Source organism: Rhea americana, unplaced genomic scaffold (assembly GCF_003343005.1).
Source record: "Rhea americana isolate MKP2758 unplaced genomic scaffold, rheAme1 scaffold_52, whole genome shotgun sequence".
Lineage (NCBI taxonomy): Eukaryota > Metazoa > Chordata > Aves > Rheiformes > Rheidae > Rhea > Rhea americana.
In genome coordinates this window covers 1,639,719-1,653,268 of record NW_028186668.1, presented here as the reverse complement: position 1 = coordinate 1,653,268, position 13,550 = coordinate 1,639,719, and the positions used below count along the sequence as shown (strand labels likewise).

The 13,550-nt window shown below is 36.1% G+C and overlaps 1 protein-coding gene across 1 annotated transcript in view; it reads left to right on the top strand.

Annotated features, from left to right (window-relative positions):
* CDH12 (cadherin 12) overlaps window positions 1-13,550 on the top strand; it is a 157,644-nt gene that overhangs the window by 100,540 nt on the left and 43,554 nt on the right. The window contains exon 5 of the mRNA XM_085318116.1: window positions 6,852-7,039. Within this exon, the coding sequence (XP_085174242.1) occupies window positions 6,852-7,039 (188 nt within the window). The remainder of the gene's footprint in view (window positions 1-6,851; window positions 7,040-13,550) is intronic.

Here is a 13,550-nt window from a genome sequence, read left to right as displayed (position 1 = left end):
TTTATATCCAGATCTCAAATTTAGACATTTAATTTGTAAGACTCACTTTGATAAGTCGATTATATTTGCTATAAAGCCTAAGAGAGTACAAATATCAGGCCAGCTGTATCATATTGAAGTATGATATAGATAGTCTTCAATCACACTTCAATATTAGGAAATATCACACTTCAATATTAGGAAACAAAAGTATTATAAAGAAACTGTATACAATAAACTACACTTAAACAAACAAACAAAAAAACCCAGTAATCCATTATTCACTTGTACTTGATGTTTTTACATTTATAACTTCTAAAAAATTCATTTTCTACTTCAAACAGTGCCAACTCGGTGAAGAAAAGTAATGTATTTTTCAGTGAAAAGTGTTTACAGAATAATGTACCCAATGGATATACTCAAATCAAGGTTTCATAGACAGTCTTTTGAGTAAAACAGATGTGAAACATGTTTTGTTTAGGTGATTTTAGGTATGTAACTTAGGTGTGACTCAGAGGACTAAAGATAGGGACCTAATTTCCTTAGTGAAGGGAGGGAGATCCTTCCAGTGCAGATTGTTTTAGAGCACTTGGCTTAGATCCCAAAGTAAATGGTTTGACCACATTCTTAACAGTGAATGAATTGTAATAAAATCATGTTATTATATTTTGTGCCAGAGTAATAAAGAAAATATGAAAAATCTCCCACAAGATATTTAAGAAACAGAGATGTTAAACAGAGCGTTACAAACTCGGCATCCCATCCCTGGCAATATAGTTTTTATCAAGTTAATATTTCTCAGCTATCATGCAATTTAGATTGTATAGAGGCAATAAGCGTATTAATTTATTTCATGGTRACAGTATGATCACCAGAACATTACCAATATGCCTACCTGATAAATGCCAATTACATGCTGTCTGAGATTTTTTGAAAAGRAAAAATATTTTCTCCTGAAACTTTTTGTCTATCTGTAAAGCATGCTCCATCTTTATGGTTCTTTATATACCTAACTTATATAAAAGCATTTGCTTCAAGCTTCTAGAATGTACCAAAACCAGTAAAATACAGTTCTCATTCTATAATAATTACATGATAATCCCGTCTGGGTTTTGTAATTTTTTTTTGTTTGATAATAATTTTTCTATCATACATAGACTGGTTGTTAGCAGAACACTTTCCAGTGGGAAAGATTCTTCGTTGGTCATGATACATCATGAAGCTGATCATCTAAAACTGCTCTTCCATATAAGTCTTTAGTATCCAGGARACATATCTTAGAACACACAGTTATCTGTACAAAGTTAGACTTTGCACAAATAACCATTTCAGGCACCACCTTGCTTTTCAGCAAGACCAACTGACAGAGTAGTGATTAYGGTGGTCTCTTTCTTATATAGTGATAATGGAATGGTTAAAGCCGTCACTCAAGAACTTGGTTTGGTCTTCTAAGCCTACTAAATCATTTAGGAGAAAGCCTTAATGACAAACATAAGGGAAGTCCTAGAAGTGAGCATTTTCTTTGTCGCCTGTTAAAACTGTTCTACCATACAAAAGACAATTTTACAATTTATGAAACAAAAGTAAGCCTCATTCCTGGCTAGGTGTTAACATAACCATTCCTCACAGTTTTTGTTCCAAAAATTGCTTCTGGAATAATTTCTACATTTTATCGTTAAATGGTGCATTCTCTGTCGTCTTTGCTGTGCCTGACTCTYTTTGGAAAGAGAAGCTGTGGGTCAGAATATCCTCAACTGAGAAAATAAACTGGCATTTCCCATTGGGTAGATGCTCTGACTAGGAGGATACTACACTCAGTGGATTTAATCTCAGAATTAATCTCAGACATGCAGTGGGAATGTGTATTTGTACCAAGTTTTCTGATGACAGCTTTTCAGTGAAAAAATAGCAAACTGAAATATTTCCATACACAAAAATTATAACACATATGCTGCATTTTTTTCCCCTCTTCAAGAAGGAAAGAAAGAGGAGGTCTTCCAAAAACTCTGTCTGCTAGCTTACTTGAGGGACTGATAGGGACTTCTGGTTCTGGGGCTACCAGCTCAGAGAAGCTCTATCATGTGGATTAGCRTAGAGTTGAACAGAGTCAAACTCAAAAGGGCTCTTGCCTCTGTGCATTTTATCCTTAAGAACTGGGGACACCTGAACATCCAGGATCTCTGTGGAGCTCAAAATTTTGTGGTCTAGAGAGATGTAAGTTTTGGCAAAKGAGGACTTTGGAATCTGCAGCAAAAAGCCAGTCATCTTTAAGAACAGATGGACTATATCTAATGAGGCCATAAATGCTAATTCAGAGCAGTGGGTTCAGGGTTGGAAGAAGCCTTGCTGTAACTGAAGCTTTACCTGCCCATGTCAGGTCATGCCTGTCTGTCAACTTCCATCCCTGCATCAGAACATGTGGTGGTGAAGCATGGACGTTCTCTTCCCCACACAAGGTCCCAGGCCCCACATGGCACAGAGGTGTGACTAGGAGAGGCACAAAGACATCTGGCTGCTCTGCTGAGTCTCATGTTACCAGTGGTAGAAGCCTATACATCGGATGTTACTGATTATTGRTTGTAGCTGTTGTAATAAGTTAATTATACCAGGTACCAGATTATATATACTATATTCTTCATTTTGCCTACTACATCATTATTAAAACTWAGACAAGTAAGTATAAATGGTTCTTTTTGGATTATTCTTAAACAGGCACAAACCAGTGCCTGTAGAACCTGACCAGGCGCTGCTGAAGCCATTTCGGTTAAGCAACTGCCATCCGTTGGTAAGTTAAGATGACAAGCTGCAGTATTTATGTTCATTTTTGTTACTAGAGGAACAATTTTCTTTCTTGTTTGCTTGATTTTGAGCTTCAGCTTTRCAAGGTTTATAATGTTACATAAAATATATAATCAACTTTTTTTTCCTAAATAATATAATTTAGAGGTTTTGATTGCCTATAATATCTTTGTTATCATGACTAACTGCAATGCAATGCAATGTTTTSGAAGTTGTATTTTAAAGATCTAAAACAAATATAGACAAAGAAAAAGCAGGAGAAGATAATTTACAAGCACCCAAGCAATTTTTTTTTTGTTGATAGCTTTTGTTTGATGGCCATTATGCATTTAGCCAAACTCTTTAGAGGCTAACCTGGATTACTATTTAATGGTTGTTTTGCTGATGTATTGATGGTTTTCATTTGTTATTCTCATCAGAACTGAAAGCGTTTTTGGTAAATGCCAGCATTCCCATAAACTGTAGGTGTGGGGAAGTAAAAAACCTTTGTAAGTGAAAATCAAACCACAGAAGAACTTCTGAGCCTTAAAAACTGAACCTAATCCAGTCGTGTCAAAAGAACTGTAAATATGTGCTGAATTTCAGTCAATATCACTGATTACCTGTCACTTATTCATCTCGGGTTTCTTCCCTTTGAGCTCTTTGAAGCTATTTTTGTTTTAGAAACTCRGAGGTGGAGCATATTAGTTGTTAGCTTACCTCCATCTCAGTTTGCTGAATGCTTTGGAGCCTGAGTAATAATCTCTATCAGTTGTTTCGGCATAGAGGCTTCAACAGGATCATTACTCATCTGTTTTTATCAACCTTGTTGGTACTTCTCAGCCTGGAGCTCCTGTGAAGTTCAACATGAGTCACAGAAACAAGACATGCMATAGGCTTTGTGAGGGGATGTCCTCAGTGCCTGTATTAAGTTAAATAATCACTGACTTTTCTCTGGCTTTAGGATCTGGTTTGAACATCAGTGAAATTTAAGTGTGAATTGTTGCATAAGTTAAATCTGTCATCTGGCACATTACTTTTGGCCTTAAAAATCACCTTTAATGTCTTTTTTCTTAAGATTTAATGTATGACATCTTGACCAAGTCTTAACTAGGCAATATTCATTGTCATGAGCTTTCCTATATGTAAAAATATTCAGACATGCATGCAACATACATGGCTGAAGTCAGCAGAAGGGTGACTAGCTGCAGAGTTCACATTCACAGTGCAGTCTGAGGAACCTAACGGACTTTTCCTTTGGTAAATTCTATATCACTAATCCTTTACAAAAGCCAGCACCAAACTTCAAAAATATTTAGAAGAATATTTATTTGCAACTAGAAGAACAGATTTGTGGGCAAAGAAATCACATGAGAGAATCTGCAAAATTTAACCAAAATGTTTGAACAATGTAATTCGTTGTTGCATGTTTRTCCAGGCTGCTTTTCCAACAATTCCTAGAAGCTGCAGAGAACAAGCTTTTCAGGACCTTTGGGAGTAATAGGCTATTACTCAAGCCTGTTTCAATATAGCTCTACAGTAAATGGAGGTAGGAGTCTATGTAGGCAGAATAGACAATAAAAATTGAATAATGCTAAACAGTCACAGCAAGACCACAGCAACAGTAGTGCCCTCTAGAAAAATAAAAAATCTGCAGAACTATCATTCTGTTACCATTTTATATGTTATAGTCTGTCGGTTTTTYTTCTGAGTTGGCAACAATATACATTATTTGTTTTCATTTATTTTATTCTGAAAGTATGTTGTCAAAATAGCACCATTAAGATCTTTCACATGCTGTGAAGGTACTGTTACAGGAGGATAATGGCAGCATAATTACATACTATATCTTCAAAGATCTGACTCTGGCAGAGTTGGCGATTACTTCAGAGTTTCAAATTAATCTGAATAACCCCATATTTATTGCCACTGAATTTCTGGAAATGATGAAATGCCAAGTCATTGAAAATATCTGACAGAGGCTAAACAATCTGAAAAGAGCAATGTGGTGTTTATTTGACTTCGTCTAAGTCCGACATGTTTATAGCCAGGTACAATATTTTGTAGAGAAATGTTTATATTAATGAATCTGAGAACTCATCAGTTCACTAAGCAAACTGGGRAAAGTTTCAGTATCAGCTAAACAAGGAAGGAAAAATCCATTATCATATGCTCTTACATTTTATGTTCACCCAAATTTGGCTGTAAAGAGCAAACACTCTGGGAATGAACTCTGTAATCCAACATGAATGTCTGTCAGAGACTTGGGCATTAGGGCTAGAACTACACTGAGGAAACATAATAGAGAGATTCAAGTGCACAAAAAGCCCTTGTGGCCGTCTCCCCCCTTTTTCCCATACCTTTTGGGGATGACTTGTGTAGTAGAGACCCACTAATAAGCATATTTGTAAGAGACATTAGGTAATAGCACAATCTGTGATTCTATGTCCTGTATAAAATTTAAGCTTTTACTCTTTAGTCAGAGTCATTGGACTACTACTAAAAAATAGCTGAGGTGACACTGCCTTGATAATTATTTGCCTCATAGCATTCTTTTCCAGCTGTTAAAACGAGAAGAATAACGAAGAACAACAACAACAACAACAACAAGAAAAGTTTCCCTTAGCATGTTTCCTTGGAAAAAAAAAGTGAAATGATAATTGCACAACCTTTGGCAGCTCAGTCAATGAATACTATAAAGACACACATGATAATGTCCAGGTGTGGATGCTGACACAAGTGAATTTTGCACAAATGGATTTTCTTAAACAAATAAAACAAGTTTTACCTTCAGATATACTTTGCATACTGATGGACAGAAAGAGGAAGGAGGAAGAACTGATTTTTTTTTCTGAGGCATTCAAAGAGACAGTTATGCAGGCATCATAGTCCAAAATAGTATTTCCAGCTCAGAGAAGAGTAGATTTGCTCCTAATCTTGCAGTACGACTGTTATTTTTCCTTTTCACGGACACATTACGAAGCTGAAAAGGCTGACACAGCAYGCACTGTAAGGAGGTAACAACAAGGAGCTGTGTCTGCTGTTTAATTCAGCAGCTGGATGTGAAAGTCATCTACCCTGCTGTTACATGAGATGTAACTTCTCAGAGTCTGATTTTCTGAAGTGCAACTGAACTGCTACTGGGCGGAAATCTCAGAGGTGCCCCTAATATGCCTCCTACAGGAGAAGAAACTACACAGGAAAGGCAAACCTTTTAGGCAGCAATGTAATRAGCTAAGGCAAGATGTCATAATCTGAGGCCTGCTGTTGATGTTCTTAAAGTCAAGGTTGATTCAAAGTGGTTTTGATTTTTTTTTAAGCTATTTTAATGTCTAGCATCTTTTCCATATACCTTTTTCCATGAATGAAACCATTTTGTTCTCATGTATCAATAGTTATGCTAATAAAAATAGAGGTCTTCTGTGTTTTCATTTTTTTTTTACTATTAAAATTAATAGTAATTACACTGAAAATAAAAGTGCAAAACTAGAATGTATGTTTGCCCCTAAACTTTTATTAAGAGCACCCTCTGGTGGCTAATATATAAACAGCACTTCTCAATTTCTTCCCTCCTCACAAGGAGTTGTGCATGAAATTTTAATACCAGGTATTACACTAATGGGTGAAAATCCTGTCAAATGTATAGATCTATTTCTCAGACAAAATAAAAATACAGATACTGAAAACTATTAAAAGAAACTGTGTTAGAACTGTGTTAGAAGGAGGAAAGGGCTTATAGACATGTACTATCTACAAGTAGAATTTAATTTAAAAAAAATAACTGTATAAGTGACATTAAATGTAGATAGATAGACAGACAGATAGATAAGTAGACAGATAGACAGACATGATGAGGCCCTTACAGTTGCATTTGCCCAATTCTAGAAACTAAGGGAATTTAGTATGTTCAGTAGGTAAAACATGCAAATCTTTTTCTAATCCTCTGTTGTTTTGAACTCATCATCTTAATAGGTTGATTTCAACTTTTTTGTTCTTTTTTTTTTTGCACAAGCTCTCTACTTTTTATCAGACATACCATATTATATGTCAATAAGTCCCAAGTTTGTTTACTGTTTACTACCACTTTCTCACAGGTATCTTCCATTTGAAAGTACCTGAATCCTCACACGTTGGTTCTGCTATTGGAAGGATCAGAGCTGTGGATCCTGATTTTGGGAAAAATGCAGAAATTGAGTACAACATCGTTCCAGGAGACGGAGGCAACTTGTTTGAAATCACAACAGATGAGAACACCCAGGAAGGAGTCATCAAATTGAAAAAGGTATGCAATACAGGCCAGGTGTATGAACCTGTGGTTCAGGTGAAAAGTTAGAAGAATTAAATATTATGTAATATTAAGTATTGTTTTATTTGATATGCAATCAGGTATGACTTTTCACAAATTATGTCAGCTTTACTTGTGGAAGAGTAATTCTTAGCTCTGGYTACAAAGTATAATTTCTTTTATATTGGAATTTTTCATACTAAAACATCATGAAAAATGCTTGCTTGGAATAAAAGAGCAATATTTTATGTTTTGGATGATGCATTTCATTTTAACTTGTTAGCAATTTATTTTGATTATTTTGAATTTATATTTGATTATTTTAATAATAAAGCTGTCATCCAGTACATTGATGAACAGAGTCCTCACTCAGTGTGTAGCAGGATCAAATGGTTGCAGACTCATACATTCTAYTTCTGCTTCCCAGCTATTGGGATATCCCAACTAATGGGTTAACAAATATTCATGTAAGGGAGCTTCTCAACTGTTGATGCTGTTGTAATGGACTAGAACAAGCTCAAGATTACTTAATTTATGAATTTCTAGTGTAGAAAGAATGAACATTATTTTGGAATCGTGTGATCAAAATACTCAGTAGGAGATCCAAAATAGGAACATTCTCATTTTAACCAGTAGAAGTCTTCTGAACCCAAGCCTTCAGCACAGCTAACAGATATACCAGTGGCCAACTTCTTGAGTAAAAATAAAGCTGAAAAATTGACAAAGCTGAAACAGTTTTGAAAGGCTGGAGTTGTTATGTGTGTATTATGGACAGTAAACTGTTAAAGGTGTAATTTTGTGTAAACTAAGCACGTTTGTGGAACTAAACACTTTGTAAAGGTCTGGGAATAATTTCAAGATCCTGATTGGTATCATAACAGAGATGGATGCATAGCTACTTAGCCCTATCCAAAGGAGTTCTGGATGTGTGTAATAAAACAACTTTTAGGAAATAAGAAATTTGAGTTCCAATAAACTTTAGAATGTGGGTGCTTAAATCTCCTCTCARATCTGACCGTGGATCTAGATTTACTTTCCATACATTCTGATGACCAAATTCCTGGCTTCAAACTCTTGAGCTGGGAAATAGTAAATTATCCATAGGCACATTAAAAGGCCAGACAGTGTCACATCACTTACTCTTTTGCCAGTTTTAGTGACATAAAATGGAAGCTTGGGTACCCATTTGAAATTATCTGCCAATGAGATGTAAATTCAACTCTTAACACACACCCTTATTTTTTGACTAAAAATTTGAATGTACTGATTCCTCTTTGTGTAAATTGGTGAACTGTTTCATTTTAAAAAATTGTCCTGATCACCATTTTCCTCTAGACAGATGATTCAAAAATAAGTGCCTTTGGAACTGTTGGGCATGTCCCTCAGTGTGTGTTGCCAGTTGGAAATGTTAGTGAGTAGGAGCCATTGAAAAATTAATGCTCAGCGTCAAGAGTAGGTATTTGATAGGATTCAATTCTTCCTCACTTAGTCTTCAGCTGTGCAGTTTGTTTTTTACCTAGAGCAATGGAATTGATCCATGTAGTTACCCTCAARCATATATACATTAGACTGTATATGCAAAAATATTCACATTGGCAACAAGTCAAATGGAGTACAGGATGCATATAACTTCTGTTACCAGTGAAGACCATCTAAATTCAGATTTGCCTGATATAGCCATCACAGAGCCAACACAGAGAAAATGCTCAGTCACTTTTGAGAGGGATTTACTATCTAACTGAACCTTTCTTTTTTCTGAAAAAATAATGGACACAACCAATTCTGTATCCAAGCACTTTAGACCTGCTGATGCTATTTTGCTGTATTTATTTAGTTTTTGAAGCAATAARGTATGGTGTATCTGTCAAGTTACAGTGCTTTTGCAATAGCTAAAAGATCCTGTAATTAATGTCAGTTGATGTTGGCTAATACAAATGATATGGACATGGGGAAAAATAAACAAAATAATCTTAATCCCRTCTTAATCTTCCTCATCACAAAGCGCCTGGGGGACAGTGACAGGCTTTGAAGGTCAAGGAACACCAGCTCTGCTGTGTACAGGAGATAAACYCAACATGTAGGTCCTCCAGCAAAGAATGCCTTTGTACATACTCTGATCCTTCACATTGCCCTTTGTGAAACTTTTCTCAGGGAAAAATACTGTTCACTAAGCTTTGAATGCTTCAGGTGTTTTAAGACATTTTGGAATCATCCATCAGCCTAAGTTCCTTACTAGATCCTAGAGTTAAACAAAAGAAATGTGGATTTTTAAAGATACTGTGAACTCAGTTGTCTTTCATATTCTGTACACTTGCAAAAATACATATATATTTTCTTGAATTGTAGTTTTCAGATTTTCAGAAGTGCTGGATATTCATAGTTCCATAGACATCTGTGAAAATACTTAGTACCAACACTGTGCAAATCTGCAGTAGGGCTATTCTCTTGCCTGCACAGAAGCATTTTCTGAAAAAAGTTTGGAGGAAAAAAGAACAAGCTGTCAAATTTCATATTACATGGTGTTCAAAACACTGATTCGTTCAGGGTACATTATGCAAATACTTCATTTAGGTATGTAGTTCTTTAATCAGAGTCTGTGAATAAGTAGAGAAGTATGAATTTATAAGTAATAATCAGTCAAAACCCTTAATAAAAATTGTCCTGTGTTTTAAAAACAAATTTGCACTTCTTCTTGTATTACAGCATATTGTAAGCTATGAGGTGAGTCAACACTGAGCCATTTCAGACATATCCTTGCCATTTATACAGCCTGCATTTATTTTTCCTGAAAAACTTCTTGCAGGAGGAAAATGCATCTCTGCATAGATGCTTTTTCTGTTGTTATGCAAAAGGCATGATGTCAACTCTATATCAAAATTAAGAAAAACGAAGTGTTTCTGTAATAAATTTATTTTTGGTGAAGGATACATTTGCTAACAAAAATTGCACAAACCAAGGTGTTCTTTCCAGCACACTAAGTGAATCAGCAGAGACAAAAGACTGTTCTCTGTTTTTATTGATACTAAATGGGCATGACCAGCTAAAGTTGTACAAGGTAGACATCTTAAATCATCTATTTTTTGGTTGCTAATTTGCTTTCAAGTTATGATCCAATATAAGATTTATTATTACTATCTTGTACTATATACATTTATTAAAAAAGAGTTGATTTTCTTACATTCTGCCAATCGAATGATCTTAATGCCATTTAGCACCACTGTGTGGTTAGTACCATAATAGCTTCCTCTCTGTTTGTCAAAAAAAAGAGAAAATAATGTCAGTAAAAAGAGGAGAAAATGTCTGACTTTAGGATAGTACTGCATACAGTTCTTTATGAGAGCAAAGAATATTAGTATATTAGACATAGACTGACCGTTTTATTTCCATTACCTTCTAGTACAGTGTTGATCTGTTTTTACATGTATATAGTGTCCGTTGTCCTTCCTCAAATACTTCAACAGGCTATAGCGAGTGTGATTGACAAGAAGCAGGATGACAGAAGGGACCTTCTCCTTTGGGCAGGAGTATGGTGGCCCCAGGTRGGGCATCGATCACTGCTCCAGGGATCGAAGAAAAATATTTCAGTTCCTGATTTTATCAAAATTGATAAGAAATCTTTATTATTCACACACAAATAAAAGCAGAACAGGAGAATCTGAGCTTTAGTGAACGTTTGACACTATGTTTATTAAACTAAGGGTGAATTTATAGGGGTAAGTCGTCCACTGTGTGCATAAGCTMCTTGGCTGGCTCAGGAGGCGATAATCCAGAAAGGAGCCACCAGCGCTGGCTCACACTTCAGTTTGTAAGCTTGAGCACAGTACTATTGAAATCTAAGAAGAAACCTGCTTCTAGGCTCAATATGTGGCATGATCCTGTGCTGCTGCKCTGTCCCCCGTGACAAAGCCTTTAATTGTAGTGAGCAAGAAGTTTGCTGGCAGCTGAGCTGTCCTGCTCATGGGATGTAGTGTTAGGACATTGCCACAGTGCCACAGCTGGCTGGTAGCACCTGTACACTGCAGTCATGAGCATAAGGCAGGCTGTTGACGTCCCTCAGCCAGCGTTACAGGGCTGCTGCCTTCCTCAGCAGGCGAGCTGCACCCTATYGGTTCACCCCAGCTCTTTCTTCCCTGTGGGTAGGACCTCTGTCTGCCTATAAGCATAACTCAGGGGTGCATATGAATGAGGAAAGTGATGAGTAGTTTCACATTTTGAGGAGGAAAAGCAAACAATATGAAGTCCTTCGATACAGGCAGAAAACCATGCCTGCATGAAGATTATGTGCTACTGTGAAGATAATGGTAGCCACTGAAAAGAATGATGAGAAGAATAAGGAAGGGGAGAACTTTAGTCTCTGTTGTTTTCAGATACAGCTTTTTTGATTTGGGGATTTTTTAAATTTATTTGTTTTGTTTTTTTTCTGAAACAGTGAAAAACACCTGCAGAAAATGGTAAGATATTCTTATGCAATAAATGGAGAAATTTAGCTTTTGGATAGATGTTTACATCCACTTATTCACTTCAGATATTCAACCTATTATTTTCTTTCTTTAACTGTGCAGTCAGCACTTGACTGGCCATGGATGGATTAGCTAGGCTGAGAGATTTCTCAGATTTCCCCTCCCATTTATGCTCCTAGATGGAGCATTAAAGGCAGAGAGTGTGTGATATTGCCTGCTGCTTGCAGTAGTCCGTGCTCTACTGACTGTGATTTAAAAACTGCCTTCTGCTCTRCAGAAACATATTCACATTTTTTCCAGTAAATTTAATACTGTCTTTACTACATAATGTATACAGCTTACATTATCATGTTTCTGCTTTATCTTACCTTCCTCTTCCTCCATCCTCTCCCATAGCCATGTCACTGCTTGAAAAACAAACCACTCCCCATCTTGAAAAAAAGACACATGACACTGGTGCAAGGCTTCATATTTTCTCATGTAGGAATATAGATATTTCCTCAGATTTGCCAGGTTAATTCTTAGAATCGCAGAGTGGTTGAGGTTGGAAGGCACCTATGGAGATCGTCTGGTCCTGTTCAAGCGGGATCACTTAGAGCAGGTTACCCAGGACCGTGTCCAGTTGTGTTCAAAAATCTCCAAAGATGAAGACTCTGCAACCTCTCTGAGCAACCTGTTCCAGTGCTCAGTCACGCTTACAGTGAAAATRTGTTTTCAGATGCTCAGATAGAAATTCCTGTGCTTCAGTTTGTGCCATTGCCTCTCATCCTGTCACTGAGCACCACTGAGAAGAGTCCAGCCTCGCCTTCTTTACACYCTCCTATCAGATATTTATACACTCTAGTAAGATGCCATCCTGAGATCTGAACTACAAATTTCCAAGTGAAGCTCTCTGTATGCCTCTTACTTTGGGAATAAGTATCTCTTCTTCACATGTGCCACTCTCTACCTCTTGCTCATAAAGAAAATAAACATTCRGTCCATTTAATTCTGTACTTTTGCTCAAGGCAACCTCCCTTGTACTTCTTTAAACTACTCCTATTTTTGGATACCAATATAAATAGTAACTCCCTCCAAAAGTCATGAACCATGACAGTCCCATCACAAAATGTGGCTCTTCCCCTATTGCAGAKGTGGATCATGAATATTCTTATTGCTAACAATATCACTGTATCTGTTATGTATGGATAAAAAAAATCAGAAATATCTAGAGTTTCCAGTCTAGCCTCTTTGTGAATAAGTTGACAGTATATTTCTTTTCTCATTCRTTTCATGCTTCTCATCAGAACTCATTATCTTACAGCCCATTTTTCTGATTCAGTTATTTAATTTTTATTAAGAGTATGTATGTATGTTTAGATATATAAATAGAAATTTAAATATTTAAATGTTTCTATATATCTTCATTTCTTCACTTCTATCTTGGGTAAAAGGGGCACAGCAATACTTCAAAACATATTTATTTCCAAACCAGAGCTGTTTATGTGCTTTCTGCATCATACTAAACAAACTAGTTCATGGTACCTCCTGAGCTGCAAGATAAAGTGATTCGTCATTATGTGTTATTTGATTTGGGGATTTGTAAAATACCTTTGCTACACACAGCTGTGTACATGCTGATAGTGCTTTACTGTGCATCTGTACAGAGCAGCTTATATCCATAACACAGAGAAGGCAGATAAGAACTGGTAGGGGGGCTGAGTATATCGGTTCTGACACTGTAAATTAGAAGTGCTCCTATAATAGATGAATACTACATGGTTAATAAAAAGGTCCCTTAGTATTAGCAACACTTCTGTTTGCTGTGTAATAATCCTGAAATTTAATAAAATTATAGCCTTATTTGAACCTAACTTTTTGAATATAGCTAATTTTTATAGCAAGAATAAATATTTCTATTGGTTAATTAAAAAAAAAGCCTTTATGAAGTCATTCCGTATTAAGATCTGATTAGAACTAAAAGAATTTTCAAAAATCTTACAGATTTTTTTTTAAGGAACTGACTACTCTTCCTAACATTCTGATATGTTCATACACATAACAGCACT